At 33.5% G+C, this 17,176-nt stretch overlaps 5 protein-coding genes across 6 annotated transcripts; 3 read left to right on the top strand and 2 right to left on the bottom strand.

Annotated features, from left to right (window-relative positions):
* Nucleotides 1-523: 523 nt before the first annotated feature.
* LOC139862329 (probable inactive shikimate kinase like 1, chloroplastic) lies at nucleotides 524-4,755 on the top strand. Of its 2 annotated transcripts, XM_071850922.1 has the most exons (10): nucleotides 524-766; nucleotides 1,121-1,167; nucleotides 1,351-1,405; nucleotides 1,489-1,561; nucleotides 1,634-1,721; nucleotides 2,197-2,279; nucleotides 2,374-2,500; nucleotides 3,611-3,689; nucleotides 4,282-4,346; nucleotides 4,445-4,749. In XM_071850922.1, the coding sequence occupies exons 1-10, from the start codon at nucleotides 580-582 to the stop codon at nucleotides 4,511-4,513; spliced, it is 873 nt and encodes a 290-aa protein (XP_071707023.1). In that variant the 5' UTR covers nucleotides 524-579; the 3' UTR covers nucleotides 4,514-4,749. The 2 variants fall into 2 exon arrangements, with proteins under 2 accessions (XP_071707023.1, XP_071707022.1); XM_071850921.1 differs by having other exon boundaries at nucleotides 1,489-1,721; nucleotides 4,445-4,755.
* A 2,174-nt stretch (nucleotides 4,756-6,929) lies between these two features.
* Nucleotides 6,930-9,432, top strand: LOC139863549 (uncharacterized). The gene is made up of 5 exons (XM_071852171.1): nucleotides 6,930-7,997; nucleotides 8,077-8,307; nucleotides 8,423-8,503; nucleotides 8,653-9,039; nucleotides 9,147-9,432. The coding sequence occupies exons 1-5, from the start codon at nucleotides 6,930-6,932 to the stop codon at nucleotides 9,201-9,203; spliced, it is 1,824 nt and encodes a 607-aa protein (XP_071708272.1). The 3' UTR covers nucleotides 9,204-9,432.
* Nucleotides 9,433-9,557: 125 nt separating this feature from the next.
* On the bottom strand, nucleotides 9,558-10,673 carry LOC139863548 (uncharacterized). Its single transcript, XM_071852170.1, has 3 exons — nucleotides 10,454-10,673; nucleotides 10,094-10,309; nucleotides 9,558-9,937 (listed from the first exon to the last, which is right to left on the bottom strand). Exons 1-3 carry the CDS (start codon nucleotides 10,671-10,673, stop codon nucleotides 9,558-9,560), a joined length of 816 nt encoding a protein of 271 aa, XP_071708271.1.
* A 967-nt stretch (nucleotides 10,674-11,640) lies between these two features.
* Nucleotides 11,641-12,364, bottom strand: LOC139862822 (uncharacterized). Its single transcript, XM_071851456.1, has one exon. It carries the CDS (start codon nucleotides 12,314-12,316, stop codon nucleotides 11,750-11,752), a length of 567 nt encoding a protein of 188 aa, XP_071707557.1. The 5' UTR covers nucleotides 12,317-12,364; the 3' UTR covers nucleotides 11,641-11,749.
* A 2,146-nt stretch (nucleotides 12,365-14,510) lies between these two features.
* Nucleotides 14,511-14,903, top strand: LOC139863547 (uncharacterized). The gene has a single exon (XM_071852168.1). It carries the CDS (start codon nucleotides 14,511-14,513, stop codon nucleotides 14,901-14,903), a length of 393 nt encoding a protein of 130 aa, XP_071708269.1.
* Nucleotides 14,904-17,176: the final 2,273 nt, after the last annotated feature.

Raw genomic sequence — 17,176 nt, 5'->3', positions numbered from 1 at the left:
TCCTAAACATAAGATTGATGCCCGTAGCACAATTTGAAAGTAAAAGCACAAAGGAACACTTTGAGCTTGATATGCCGAACAATGGAGGCTCAACACGTATAATGACTTGTCGTTAAAGACGAAATCGTTTATCGCTAACCAAATAGCCCAAATAGTAGCCTGGCTAATCATCTCCAAGTTTTTTGTCACCAATGCCCATTCCATTATGCCAATCGGTCGAGAAATTCAAAATAGAATTCGGGACGACCTATCTAATATTCCACCATTGAAAGAAGGCAGACCAAACTTTGAACGTCCACGGGTAATGAAGAAGTAAATGCTCGATTGTTCCGATCTCGTCTCGCACCAAATACACATAGACGAATGATTTTGAGGTAATATATGCCTCCGGATAAGAACATCTCTAACCCGAAATGCTACGTTTGCAAGCTAGCCCGTAAATCATTATTAATCCAATCCAGTGAACAATATATGTTTGTAGCTTTAAAAAATTAATTACGGAGTAAATCGGATTGGACCAGAGCCAAAGTAGTGAAATCGATATCCTTTTGGATCGAAGGTAGCAAAACAACAACAATAATGGCGATAATTCAAGCACCTGCTTGTTGCTACTGCAACCTTCATTTCCCCAATTCTTCTTCTTCTATTCCAATTCGCAATAGAATTTCAACTTCCCCATCACACTCTTTTCTAACCTCTTCCATTAACACTACCACTCGCAAATACTTCACAACTTCATGCTCCCTTCTAGACGATGGTATCTCAGGTGACCCCACACTTCTTATACACTAGTCAACGGCATCTGTTATAATATTGATAATTTCTACTTTGCACACCAAGTGTTTGATAAAAGTCCTTCACATGTTTATGTTTGAAAACAAAGTTTTATCACTTTGTACATACAACCTTACTAATTGGAATTGCATAATTTAATACTAATGACCTAATTATGTGACTCAAATAAGATAAACGCACTTGTATCCTGATACTTAAGAAGTGCCTATATGTGAATCGTCATCAAGTTTTAACATGTATTTGCTCTGTAAATTGATAGCTTTTTGGATAATTGTGAACATTATTCATGTGTTATATTTACATTTACGTCTTTTTTTTAATGAAGGTTCTGCAGTTCAGGCTATTGAGATTGATCCCATGTTGGCTGTCAAGGTGAATTTACCTCTCCGAAGACATCAATCTAATACTGTAGATAAGAAAAATTATTAATAACCAAATGCCTAAGATAAAGTCCATGCCTTTTAATCATCTTTATGGAAAATATAATATGTGACATCATTCAGTGTGTTGTTGTTGTGTAAGATATTATTGTAACGGTTCAGTTTCTGTATTTAGAAGAAGGCAATGGAAGTATCACCTGGATTGAAAGGAACGTCTTTATATCTTGTTGGTAAGTTCTCGTGTATCCTACTGTTTTGATGAAAATATTCGCACATGTTGAATAATCTTTCCTGTTTTTGAGAATTTTGATAGGCATAAACAGCACTATGAAAACAAGAGTGGGGAAGCTTCTGGCAGATGTACTTCGGTATTATTATTTTGACAGGTATTTTTTTTTTTTTTTCAAGTTTGATCAAGTAAGAGTGATTATTGTAAAGACATGTCAGCTTGAATGCAGTGATAATTTGGTTGTGGAAGCTGCTGGTGGTGAAGATGGGGTAAAACAACTTCTTGATATGGATAAAGCTGGATTCCGTGCATCAGAGGTGATTTTTATGATTCCAGTTTATTTTATATTTTCTTTTCATTAGCAGTTTTATTAGACTAATTGACTTACCTAGCTTTTCCAGTCAAATGCGTCAATTTATACCCATTTATGGTTAAACATGTCATACTGGGTCATAATTTACGTGTAATGGGTCGAATGAGTAAAATTAAGATAATTAGCTACTTGAAAAGTGACCCATTCATGTCACCCAGAAGACCAAAGAGTATCTAAAGTGCAATTCTAAATCATTTTATATCTGATATTAGATATTAGATATTAGATTCTCATATTACCCAAAGGGCCTATGGCCTAGTGTTATCGAGGTAACCAACAACTGGTTTAACTGTTACTCGAGACAGTGTGTAATAAAGAGTGTGATGTGTGTCTTTGCAATAGAAAAATTAAAAAAAAATTAGATTATCACTGTAAATGATCATATTGGACTATTTGGGTAACTGACAAACTTTTTACAGACTGAAGTGTTGAGACAATTATCATCAATGGGGCGAATGGTTGTATCGGCTGGTGACGGTGCTGTTCAGAGTTCAACCAATTTGTATGTGTTTAGACCTTTTAATCATTTTGTAAGGTAGTTGAAATTTTTACTTATTTTTCTTCCATGATTCAACTAAAATTATAGCATATTGTAGGTCACTTTTGAGACACGGTATCTCAATTTGGATAGACGTTCCTTTGGATATAGTAGCCAAGGAAATATTAGAAGATGGAGTTCGACTTATTGGAACAGAAATTTCACTTTCCGCATCTCATTCTGAGGTAATAAATTTAAGACACCCCAAACAGACACATATAAGTATTAAAACTTCAAATACAGTAATCCAAGTTTCTTGTAATTGTCTGTTTACCAAATCCGGTTTATGATAACAGTAATAACTTTCAACCTAATTTAAGGTTAAAAATTAGATTCAAAGTTTTAAAGAGGAATATATGTGGAGGAAAATAATACTCCGTAGTAAAAGCATGGTTGCAAACGACCCCGTCTCGTGCCGTTGCGGCAGTTTGGTGACAAGCCCGTCCCGACTCCGTCTTGACAGTCTCGGTCAAAAGTACAAAAGTACAAACTGGTGACTATCGGTCAAAAGTTGGGTTAAAGTTGGTCAAAAGTCAGAATCCTATTTTTATTACATAGCTTTTTATTTCATTTTATTTTATAGTTAAAACTCACTATTGCTCTTATCCAAATTCTCTTGTTTTCATCTCAATCTTACCGAGGATTCTCTCCTCAAAATTGTTGTATTTAGTTCGATTATCTTGTAATAAATTAACAGCGATAGCCATTATATGTAGACATTAGTCAATGAAAGTTTTTGGTATTAAATTATGTATATAAATATATATATATATATATATATATATATATATATATATATATATATATATATATATATATATATATATATCTATTTATTGATATATTTAAAAGTCAATTTTGGTCAACGGATGTCTCCAACCCAGTTTTGACCGTTTCGACCGGTCCGACCGTCACGACCCCGTCTAAGGCCTTTTTCAACCTTTTGAATATAAGTAAAATTAGTGCAACAAGACCTTTAGGTCTGATAACAAAAAAATATGTAAACAGGTTACTTTTGTTTTTGTTTTTTTTCATTATGTCAAAAAAAAGACGTTACTTGAAATTTGGGTGATCATCTTTGACTAATATTTATAATTTTTGGCCTTCTTTGATAATGATTTGTAGTTGAGTACCCTCTTTTAAGACTTGTCAAACTTGGGTGGTCTCCTTGTGTAAACTACAGTAAATGACCAAGTTCTACCTCAAATAAGATAGTAGCTACGCAACTCTATCAATAACATGAAAAATGTATCAATTCCGTTTTTAACCTTTGTATTAATGATAAAAAAAAATAGGTGGTAAGCCAGTTAGCTGTGATATCTGAAGAATTACGAAAAGGATATGCCATTGCTGATACAACCATTTCACTCGAGAGTACGTCTTAACTAGGGGTGTAAATGAGCCGAGCAGAGCTGAGCTCGGCTCGTTTAAATATCATAGAGATAGAGCTCGAACTCGGCTCGGTTCGAGCCTAATATTTTAAGCTTGATCTCGGCTCGTTCGATATTTTACAAGCTCGAGCTCGGCTCTTTAATTACATAATCTTATTTTTCTTTATATTATTCATATTTTATTAAATTTCATATTATTTGTTTTTGTATATTTAATCCACATATAATTAGATTTAATGTTGTTCTTTTAACTATCATTGATATTGATATTGATATAATAGTAATTCTTATATATAATTATATATTATTATATTCTTAAAAAATAATATTTGGTGTATATAAATGAAAAGCTCGTTTAGGCTCGCGAGCTTGTTCGAGCTCGAGATATGAAGTTGGAGCTTTTTACTAAACGAATCGAGTTTTCGACGAGTCGAGCTCGAGTAGCTCGGCTCATTTACACCCCTAGTCCTAACAGTAGTTACTATTGTATATACCTTTGGCCTGTTACTATTATACTTTTTTTTTTTTTTTTTTTTTTTTTTTTTTTTTTTTTTTTTTTTTTTTAAATATATCAGAAGTTGCGGGTTTGTTGGGTTATGATGATCTAGAAGCTGTTAGTCCCGAAGACATGGGCTTGGAGGTGAAACCACACATCGTTAACATTACTATTTAAAATGAAAAAAGATACGGAGATAGGCTTATTAACATAATTTTGTCTCGTTGTTGGTTTTTTCGTAGGTGCTGACGGAGTTAGAAAAACTTATCAGAGTAAAGAAGATGATGGAAGACGCTGCCAGGCCATTTTAAGGCATTTTATGATGCAACAAACAAAACAATGCTTCTTGTAAGCTTGTGAGTTGTGGTGAATTAATACAATGTATTTTATCACGTGCCATGTCTGATTGTAATATCTTAAAATAACTAATTGTAATATCTTAAAATAACTATAACAATTTGGAATTTTTGGCCAATCTTTTAAATGTGAAATAGGAGTAGTAAATTTGTAACTGAGCCAAAAACTAAGTGAACTTAAAATCATGTTGGAATTTGTATCTTGAAGAAACATATTAGTTCTAAAAACTTTATGCTATAATTTTATATCCACGTTAAAGACGGTTGAACCTAACGTTTATAACCAGTCCTCCATGAAATTTTTGCTAAAACTATTTTACATATATATGGATTTCATGATGTAGTATATAATGCAAAAATAAATAAATTAAAAGAATAGTTTTGTTTTGATGAAGACGTGCATTGTCATAAAGTTCTCAAACAATCCACAAAATGTGGGTGTCATCCTTAGCTGTCACCTCGTGTCATTTGCAGAAAGCCTTGCACCGAACTCTAGTCCATTAAAACTTTTTCTTCTTCATATTTAATTATGAATTAAGATAAGATTTTTTGTAACTTATGAACTGTATATTGTGTTCTCTTTACCAAATTAGTTAATGAGTAGATACATGTTAGTTCTAGGAGGGTGACACAAAAATGAAAGAGTAAATTGTACTACAGTGCTATAACAACCTAATTTCTTCAAATTTCATTTTGGACTTTTCGGATAAAATGATAACCTACATCAATGTATCGCAAACGTTAATAAGTGATAACACTGGCTGGCTCGCACAACACACGTCTCGCTATTAAGGATTACGTGAAATGCAAGGTCGAACGTGTTGAAAACATTAAATTTTTTGCAAATTAATCTCCTTCAAAACCAACTAGACTGCATAGCCACACTAGCTTGAAGTTGCATCGAATAACAACGAACTTATATATCATCTACCCTCATTAATCAAAAAAAAAAAAAAAAAAAAAAAAAAAAAAAAAAAATTCTAACAATGTTTTTAAGATCATCGTTAAAGTGCATATTTATACAATTATAATATATAATTGTTGTGTACAATACTTTTATATACACATTACAACAGCAATATTGTAAACAAATCCATAAAAACTATTTCTCTTAAATAAAAAATAAATATTTATTCTAGGCATGTTACCGCTCTCGCTAAAGAAAACAATAAACGTGTCCGTGTATCGTATCGTAGCCGGTCCACATGGAAATAAAAACGAGAACAATTTTTACTTTATAGTTTATATATCTAATTTAATTAATCACCCTCAAACTTTTATAATATTACACTTAAACCACAATCCAATCTTCACGTACAAAATATAATACCCCTACCCAATTCTTTCATTTCTTTTCTACACCTTCCCTTTCCTTTCTTCATCGACATCTGCTGCTCCAAAATCCCCCAATTTAGGAGCAGCCGGAACCGGAGCTGGAGAATATTATATATTATTTATATCTCTATATCTATCTATACATATACAATAAATTTGAAGAAATAAAGTGTCTGCTTATGGATTTTAATGGAGAAACAAAAGTATAAACATAAAACATTATCAATCAATTAGAATGCAAAAACCTACTGGTCATTCATCTTCTAATTTCTCTTTTTTTCTTCTTATTATTCGAATCTACATTCTGTTTTCACATTTTGATCGCTACATCTACACACATTATTGCATTGTACGACAGTATATGATTACCTATTGATAACGCTACCGCTTAAATTATAATCGAACGTACTTGTATTCCTGATCGGCGCTGATATTTTGCATCAACTAATCACCTCGGATTATTATTTTCTGTAATTGACCGGATTTCGATCAACAATTGAAGTAGGATTAGCTTCGTAATGAACTCCGATCTGATTTTGTGTACTGTAATCATCTGTTTGTGTGTAGTAATTACTGGTTCGTGTTATCCGATTGCTGTCACGTGTGTTTAGATTCATCCTGCTTTTGTGCTGTTCTGTTAGGCGTTATCGGTCTGATATTAAACCTGCATGATCTGCTGATTTTGATTTTCTAATATTGTTTATATATGAATATGATGAAATATATGAATATGAATATGAATGAACTGAAAATGTGTAAGCTGAGTTGTTGTTGTTTGATTTCAGACATGGACATTGCTTTGGCTGCACGGCTTGAGTCGATTATATATCGATTTGTACGTCAAAGGTCTTGATATTCATTAATCACCACTGTCAGCTTCTACAGAATCATCACGAGTTCTTCCTTGATTAATTTGCAGTTTCTAGTTTGTGATTTTAGTTTAATGTTTTGATTGAACATAGTAGTTTATCAAAAATGCGTTTGGTAGTTTGATTCTTCAGATTCATAAGAACGTTTTTCGTAAGATTTTTGTATAATGGGATTGCCACAAGATCCCTACATTGTGACTTCTGAAGTGTTAGGTACATCGAGCACCTTAGAGGACGGTTTTCCTATAAGTGATCAAGGTATTCGTAGTATGCAGGATGTGAAATCGGAAAATGTACAAGAAAGCTCTGTGAACAACTTTGAACTTTCAGATGTTTTAATTAAAGAGTGCGGTTATGGTTTAAGAATTGGTTTGAACAATAAGTTTGATTTGTCAACACCTAAACCTGCAGAAACTGTTAAGACTTCATTTTCTAGAATTGTGGGATTTGAATCTGATATGAAAGATATGTCCTCAGAATCATTTGATGAAGCTTCGACCCGGAGGGGTAATTTCAACCCAAATGAGGATAAGATCAGTGTGTCTGTGGCCAGAAAGAGAATGTTGTCACCATTGAACAACATATTTTCTTCTCAAGACATTTGCAATGGCTGTACCAAAACTGATGATCAAAAGGCGAAAAACTATAAGAAACCAAATATTGGAACAAGTAGTCATTCCTCAAATTTTGTGTGGCCTGTATATGATCATTTGGAGCAGAATTTATTGCTTAATTACAATTGTACACCTTCTGGAGTATCTACAGATGGGCCAGTTCTTGATAAAAGTGATGTGAAAGCTCCGTATTTTCTACCAGGGTTTAAGGATTTAAGAGCCTCGAGTAAGCGAAAATTACAGACCAGGCCTATATCAATACCTGCAGACAATGTGGTCTCAAAGCGTTCATCATCTCCTTTAGGTCGAAAACTTTCAAACGATGTGGAGAAACCAGATAGAAATATGATCCCGGGTGCTATATTTGCATCAAGTGAAGTGGATTATAGAATGCCAAGCAAGTCACTTGATGAAATCGGTTATTTATGCGATGAGATTGGGACCTGTTCTCCTAGCAGTTACACTGGAAAAAGCTGGCCTTTTCACAAAGATTCGGGATTTAGTCCTCGTGTTCAGAAATCGAAGGGCAGATCGAGGTGTTTTTCCGTTAGGAGATCGTTGGTTGGTTCGTTTGAAGAATCTTTATTATCTGGCCGGCTTTCATCAGGAGACGTTAGCAAGGTTGGCACTATGTTTTTGTGTTGTGTTGTGTTGCATATGATTAAAGGTTATCTCTAATACACTGAACAACTGTGTGCAGAAAATTGATGGTTTTTTGGCCGTACTAAGTGTAAGTGGGGGGAGCTTCTCACCAAAAGCAAGGAAGCTTCCGTTTGCAGTTACGAGTGTTGATGGTGATAGTTACTTACTGTATCATGCTTCAATAGATCTTGCAGGTAATTCGTCATCAACCCAAAATCGGATAAGCAGCCTTCAGAATGATGGTTCCCAAACCCGTTTGCGTATTCCGATGAAAGGGCGTATTCAACTGGTACATGAGATGTTAATTAAGTTTCTTTTGCTAATCGATTTTATGGATTACAGTTTGATCTTTAATGTAATGTTATGTTATCTTAACTTTTGGATCATGTTTGATTCTTTCGCAGGTTTTAAGCAATCCAGAGAAGACACCACTTCATACATTCTTCTGTAATTATGACTTGAGTGACATGCCATCTGGCACAAAGGCAAGTTATATCAAGTCAACCTAATGTTAAGATTGTTAACATGCCATATAACATTACCATTCTCTTATGATTATCCTCTATAGACTTACAAGAATCGACACAACAAAAAGAATGTATATTTGAATTAATTTTATCGTTTGATGATGTAGACTTTTCTACGGCATAAGGTCACCCTTGATTCATCCAGTCCACCTCAAAGTTCAGAAAGTTGCAATAATTTTGCTTGCCAGGTGGATGGACACCTGGCATCCAGCTTTGATGAGACGAGCCATCATAGAACTTCAAATGCGTGTAAAAATGTATGTTCAAGGGTGAATGGGAATACTACTTCTGTTGGTGCACTTCGCTATGCTTTACATCTTCGTTTTCTATGTCCCCATAGGAAATGCTCAAAATTGGTTCAGAAATCGAAATTTGATTGTTCATCTACACCTCAACAAAATAGTTTAGATAGCAATGGGGATCGAAAGTTTTTCTTATGTAGTGATTTGAAGGTGGTGTTCCCACAACGTCATTCAGATGATGATGAAGGGAAGGTAAGTTCATACTTTGCTTACATCATTTCATATTTAGATGTATGCTATATAATTTTGACTTTAACGTATTTCATGTTTGGTAAGTAATTCATTTGTGCTTATGACAGTTAAATGTGGAATACCATTTCCCTGAAGATCCAAAGTACTTTGATATCGGCTGCTGACTTATATCTACTCGATGTTAAAGAGGAACATAGTTTATGGTAATGAAGAATCAGGTCTTGAAGTACAGGTATTTGTCAATTTTGATTTCATATGTTGCGGGTAACTTTATTTGTGAAGAATCAACCAAATGCAAATAGGACTTGGGAAATAAATGTAAAGCTCTTCCTTTTTTTGCATGTTACGTGTATATGAAATATGATTTACATTTCTTTTTAGGTTAGAAATATGATTTGGTAATTATGTTTTCATTTGCTTTGCCGTTCACATACAATGTGCATATTTTTTTTTTATTTTATTATTAATTTTTTTTTTTGGGAACGGATGATTTTTATGAATATAGGGCTAGCTAAAAGCTAGACAATAAAAACAATTACAAAGGGCATGAAAGCTGGAGCAAATTTACTTCTAGCTTTAAACCAGGAAAAAGAAATTATAAACGAATACGATCTAAAATAGTCTCTCTTGATTGTATTGGAACCAAAGAGAGTGTCGTTACGAAGTCTCCATATCCACCATAAGGTCGACACAACGATGCAATACGTGCGAGATTTCTTCGAAGTCGATCCAGGTTGCGAGTCAAGCCAATCAAATACCTCCTTCACCGAATCAAAAGGTTGCCATCTGATATCCGCCCAAATACCAATCCCACGCCAAATTTCTTTCGCCACATTACAAAACAAGATGTGGTCACGTGATTCGCATCCAATACGACAACTCGGGCAAATAATAGTATCTATAGGAATAACACGCGAGGAGCTATTTAGCCGGTTAGATAAGCTATCCAGGGGGAAACGCCACACAAAAATAATTACTTTTCGCGGGACGTGTTGGCCAACGAGTAGCAATCCAAGTCAAGGGCAAGTAATAGTCATCCAAAAAACTCGCGTACCTCTTACCGAAAATATACCGTCCGGTTCTAAAATCCAACGCCATGAATCATCACTATCTCGCATCCGAACAAATTCAAGCTCTTTAATAAGCCGATTAAGAGGACAAGAAGCAGGAGGATTACGAAGCCACTCCCATGTAGCCGAAGAACCATTAAATCTGTTTGCCACCACACAATTCGGGTTAGAATCTAGACTGTAAAGCCAATTATAACGAGCTGCAAGTGTCTCATTCCCCAGTCATACGTCATGTCAGAATCGAGTAGATAAACCATTGCCCACACAACACGGTAAGGTGTTTAAAGTAATCGCCTATTGAGAATGAGGAGATGAGATAGCCGAGACAATATCATGGCAAATACCATTCGTGTAGCAACTGCGACCCGAAAAACCTGAAGAGTCACCATGAATAGATTTGATCATTTGAACCCATAAGGCATTCGGATTATTAACAAGACGCCACCACCATTTTAGAAGCAACGCTAGATTAAAAGAGTTTAGGCTTCCAATTCCGAGACCACCCTTCTCCCGAGAGGCGAGAATCAGGTCCCATTTCACCCGTGACATCTTTCGAATCCCCATATTGACAACCCAAAAAAATCTAGCACGAAGGGATTCAATAAAACGAATAACTTTCTTCGGCTCCCGGGACAACGAGAACGGATAAACCCCAATACTATCGAGAACGGATTTCATGGTGCAGCCACCAATCGATAAAAGTGAGGCATTCCAATCAGATAGATGTGATTTGTTTTTTTCGATGATTGCACTCCAAGCTCAAAACCCAAGTATTTAAAGGGTAGTAAAGATGTTGTGCAGCCAATTGCACATAACATTGTTGCTGTACGATGTGCATACGCTTTTTTACATTATACATGTATCTTATCTTTGTACATTATTGTTAAACAAAATCAAATGTAGCTTTGTATATTATTGTTAACCAAATAAAATTAGACTTCTTAAGATTCAAACTCCCTTTCAAACTTCTTGAAGGACACCTTCATGACCAACAGTGCATGTTACAGATCAATTAAGATAACATTTTTTAAAAGTTTGAACTAACTAAAGCTTCAAGGATACTAACAAACAGCAAATCTAAAATTAAGCGTACACATCCAGCATCCATCTTTTATGTGCAATTGACTAGCTAAGATTGAAGATTCAATCAACACACAACATAATCAACACTTGACCGAAAATTTTGACATTTCCAGTGACAAGAATGATGATGTGAATAAAAATCTATTAAAAAGGCAAAACTGGGTTGCTTGAAATAATCAAACCACAAATTCATCAATGATTCAAAAATCAATTGCTAAAGATGATTTCTAAGACTAAACAAGATCAGTTTAGTTTCAAAACTTTTCCTTTCGCATGATAATTAGCTACCATTAGTTGATTCCTATTAATCATAAAACCTAACTTACACAATTCCAAAATTCACAGCCAAACTATAAGCATTCAAACACAATATATGTAATCGGATTATAAAATAGACAAAAGAAAGCATCAATATCAGCTGAATCAAATACCATAACATAGCTATAGCATTTTTAAACCAACAAACGATGTTAAACCACCTTACATCACCACCACATAAACCATTCAATCACCAACACTGTTTCCAAAACCCTAACATTGACAAATTACTCAAAATTCTAATTATCCTTACCATTTTTATCATTATTATTTGAAATACGCACTCCAGAAGAAGCAGTACGGCCACGCGTCCTTGAAGGAAGAATGTTATCCAAATCAACCTCAGCCAATGGATCATCAGATAGATCGTCATCATCATCCTCACCGTCAGAATCATTCAAATCATCATCGGAATCAGACTCATCATCTTCATCAGATTCTTCAATCATCTTTCCTTTACCTTTATCATCCTTCATTATTCCTTTCCCCTTTCGATCGATTTCAATTCCGCCATTAGACTGCTCATCTTCCTCCTCGTCATCATCTTCATCTTCATCGTCATCTTCAGAATCGATTTCGTCTTCTGCTTCATAATCTTCTTCTTCGTCTTCGTCGTCACCATTTTCTGTGACGATTTTTTCTTCGACGGCGGCAGCAGCGGCGGCGGCGGCGGAGGTGTTTTTGTTTTCTGGCCGGAGTTTTTTAGTGTCCTCTTCGTCATCGTTGCTATTTTCTAGGGTTTCGACCGGTAGTTTTCGTTTGGAAGGGAGTACATTTGGTTCTTCATTACTATTGAGCTCCGCCATTGCTAATGGCTTCAGAGGAACCCCCAATTTTCTATTCTAGGGCTTTTATTGAGTAACGACTCATACTATACTCGTATTATTCGGATATGAGCTTTTATATTTACCTGGGCCCGCCTATCATATTTTGGACCCGGCCCATATACTTTAGTTTTTATTCTATTTTATTTTATTTCTTTTTTTAATTTCATTATAGTAAGTAAAGTATTTCTTTCTTTGTCAATCATAAACAATGCATAGAACGCATAGAACGCTAGAACGCGTAGAATGTAAATGATGACACAAAGGATAAAATTTTTCCCGATATGGCTATGTTTGGTGCGTGACTTTTTAGAGCTTTTTAGAGCTTTTAGCTTTTAAGAAAAAGCTCCTATCAAATAAATAGCTCCGTTTAGTTAAACAAATTTAGGGGGCGTTTGGTTGAAGGATTTCAAATCCTAGGATTTGAAATCCCTTCGGATTTGAAATCTCAAAGGATTTAAAATCCTAGTATTTAAAATCCTATCCTATGTTTGGTACACGATTTTTGTTCAAAGGATTTCAAAAGAGTGACCAAAAGTCCAAAATATATCATCTTCTTTCTTTTTACCAAACCACAATTAGTTCAACAGTTCATCTTCATCAACATTTATAAAAACACACATTTTCTTTTTCTTTATTTTTTTATAAAAAGCAAATCTACCGAATATAAGGTCAGTACATGAACTATGAAGGGAGTCATCTTTGTGACTATAACCCAATCCAACAGGTTTAAAAACACCTATTGTTGTTGCACGTAGCTCCGTCGTAACAATAATGTTCGCCACCGCCGCTGCAACTAACTTTCCTCTATTTTTGTTTGTTACGACGTTATTGTGGTCGTGAAACAAAATTCTGGTAAAGGAACGAAACTCCGATTAAAAGCTTCAAAGTTTTAGGTTTCCATTCGAAATGATTGACCGAAGATCGGAGACCGTAAAGATGAATCCAGTTGGGGTAAAAATTGACAAAAATAAAGTGGGGTGTTTATATTGATTCATCTGTAAACAGAGATACCAATTATAAACCCAGTTAGGTAGAATAAGAAATTAGCAAATTAGCAAAAAGACAATTTTATAGTGTGATAATTTTTTAGTGAGAGAAAGTGGGGTGAGATGGAACGGGGGATAGAATTTGGGGAAGAAATACTATTTGTGAAGAAAGAAGAAGAGATAAGGGTGAGATTTGAAATCCTCTATCAATTCCAGGGATTTTAAATCCCTTGTACTTGGCATTTGAAATACAAATCCCATTTTTAAAAACTCCAACCAAACACATATTTTCATGGGATTTCAAATACAAATCCAATGAAATCTCATGAAATCCATCCAACCAAACACCCCCTTAGAGCTTTTTGTGGAATTAAAAAGCTCCAAAACAAAACGCTTTAGCAACTAGCGTTTGACATTAACAAGAGCTTTTTGGTGCTTTGCTTACTTAAATACCCCCTGAAAATATTAAAAATTCTCCTTCGTATTAATATATCCAACAGAAATATATATTCAATTCAATATATATTTAAATACAATAGAGATATCCACTTTTTATACTATTAAATAATATTTTCATATGGAACCATCATCTATATCTGTATGTAGTGTTTATGAATGTATGCCATGATTATTTTCATCTCGACCCATCGTCTTACATTTGTGGACAAATGAATGTGCTCTCTCTTAACATCCTAGGTACGAAGATGAGGAACAAAAGAGACTGGGTTAGGGAACCGTGTTTTAAGCACAACATTCTTTTTGTTGGTTTACAAGAAACGAAGATGTCAAAGCTTGATCTTCATCGGTTAAAGTCCATGTGGGGTAATTTCAAGTTTGACTATGCGTGCTCTCTTTCCCAAGGTTTTTCTGGTGGCATTATATCGTTGTGGGACCCTCGTTTCTTCTTTAAGGAGCGTATTTGGTGCCATCATTCTTATGTTATCGTGCAATTTCTTCATGGTTAATATCTATGGTCCGCAACAACCATTGGAAAAAATTAACCTTTGGAATTCTCTGTCAGAGTTTGTCAACGAGCACACGGGCGTTTTCTTGTTTTTTGGTGATTTTAACGCCGTCAGATTCGTGAGGGCTCGGTTTTTTCTTCCTAAGAAGCTAGGCACTTTAATGAGTTTATTACTAATAACAATCTCCTCGATTTGCCTCTTGGAGGAAAATGCTTCACTTATATGAATAAAGCGGGCACCAAATTTAGTAAATTGGACCGTTTTTTACTCTCCTCCAATGGTTCTAATCACATTCCGGATGCAAAAGTAATGGTATTGGATCGTAAGTGGTCGGATCACTCCCCTATTCTTCTTCATCTCCGAAAAGATGACTATGGACCCATCCCTTTTAAGTTTTTTAAATCTTGGTTGCAACGCCCAAACTTTGATGATGTTATTGTCTCTGGTCTGACCGAATTTAATAATGTCAAATTGCATACTAAGCTTAAGCTCCTTAAAAATCACATTAAATCTTGGGCTGCTCATACTCGTGTTACTGAAAAAACACGATTGTCAACTGTTATGGAGCTTATCGCAGAGATCGATTGTAAACTGGATTCAGGCAGCGCAATGTAATCTGATAGGGATTCGAGGATCTCCCTTTTAAAGGAGAGAGATGAAATTGTTGGCTACGATAATTTAGATATCCTTCAAAAAGCTAGATCACAGTTGGTTAAAGACGGTGACGAGAACACGGGTTACTTTCATGGTCTCATTAATAGCAGAAGAAAAACGCAAACTGTAACCGGTATTCAAGTGAATGGTACATGGATTAATTCACCGCCTTTAGTAAAAGAAGCATTTTTGGACTACTTTAAATGTAAATTTCAGGTAGTTATGGATGAGGTTGAGTTTATTCTTCCATCGATTCTTCCTGATTCAGAGAGCGCTCGTATAGAAAGTGTGACGACCCGGAAAATTTCGACTAATTTTAAACCAAACTCTCGATACGATTTAATATTTATGACACGATAAGCAAAGTCTGTAATATTGAGTCTCAAAATTTTGAACTGTTTACATAGATTCATTTGACCTTTAACTATGCCCGACGATTCATGAACATTTGTGTATAAATAAAAAATGTAGATATATATGAATTCTATACATAAGTAGTATTATATATACTGTAATATATAAATATTAAAGATTTATTAAATTGCATAATTGATAGATATGATATAATAAATGGTAATATATAATATGTAATTACAAGCTAAAGTATAATTGTTGTATTATTATCATTACTTTCATTATTAATATTTGTATCATTAATATTACTATATAAAATATATATATATATATATATATATATATATATATATATATATATATATATATATATATATATATATATATATATATATATATATATATATATATATATATATATATATATATATATATATATGTGTGTGTGTGTGTGTGTGTGTGTGTGTGTGTGTATGTGTGTGTGTGTGAAATTTGATATATTATTATTATTATTATTAGTATCATTGTTATTATTAATAACATTAGTATAATTAGTATTATTGTTAATAATAATATTATTGTTATATAGTTCCTAATAATTATTATTATTATCATTAGTAATAATATTATTACTATTACAATTATATTTGTATTACTATTTTTATATATATAATATTAAAGAGTATTATTATTGTAATTACATTTATTAATAAGATTAATTATAATCTATAAATATAAATATTATTGTAAGAATAATTAAAAGTATAACTTAGTTATAATTTAAATATCATTAGTTATTATTATTATTAAAAATTTCATTGTTTACATTGTTATTAATAATTATTATAATCCTTGTTATTAATATTAATTATTCATTATCATTATTTTTAATATTATAAGAATTATCATTTATATTGTTATTACTAATATTATCATTGTTATAATTATGATTTTAGTTATTAATATGATTATTATTATTAGTTCACAGTATTTGATCTATGAACACCAGACTCTCAATTGAACAATAAATAAGAATTATAAGTACAAGAATTGAGAGAACACGATATGAAATATATGTTTGATAATATTGATCGTGCCAAAAGATACATCGAATGAAAAGCACACGTCCTTATTTATACAGATCAAAAACCAAATCTGGAGATTTGGTTTCCAAAACTACTTTGCTACAAATAAGGAAAAGATAAACTTAAAAACAAACCAAATTTGCTAATAACTAGGAAGTAAATTCTGGAGATAAAATCAAATCTTCAAAACAAATCTTCTTAAATAACAAGCATATCTCCAGAATATTCTATGGCTTTTGCTTCAAGAAATCTTCAAACGTTTACTCCAGCAATTCCAGAGTCTGTAACTTCAGACTCTAAAATCTGCAAAATGCTTTTGACTCATCAGATTATTATTTTCATTTTTCCAACAATCTCCCCCTATCTGATGATGTCAAAACAACTTGTACTCCTAAACAAACATCTTTGCATACTCCCTTTCAATTAGCTTGCACTTGCCCTTCATATGAGAAATTTTCTTCAACATGCTCAGCTTGCTATACAAGTGATTCAACAATTGTACCCTAAAAGGAAAAGTTTGCTCTGTCTCACATCTGGATAATAAACTGATCAACATCTCAATGCTAGCTCCTTCAAACTGATCAACCCTAACCAACATTCTTTGATTTCCATTTGTCTTAAACATCAAACCATCCAAATACTCAACATACTTATCATCAACAAACTCTAAATGTTCAGGAACAACATACCTTTCAACATGTTCCTTAGCTCTTCTCTCCTTCATCTCTAAATCAAACATTCCACAAAATACCTCATAATCCTTAAGACTTATAAACCCTTCTTCAAACACCAAAT

This window comes from Rutidosis leptorrhynchoides, chromosome 8 (genome assembly GCF_046630445.1).
Source record: "Rutidosis leptorrhynchoides isolate AG116_Rl617_1_P2 chromosome 8, CSIRO_AGI_Rlap_v1, whole genome shotgun sequence".
Taxonomy (NCBI): Eukaryota; Viridiplantae; Streptophyta; class Magnoliopsida; order Asterales; family Asteraceae; genus Rutidosis; species Rutidosis leptorrhynchoides.
Note: the sequence above shows the minus strand (reverse complement) of the source record. Positions and strands in the feature narration are given on the sequence as shown.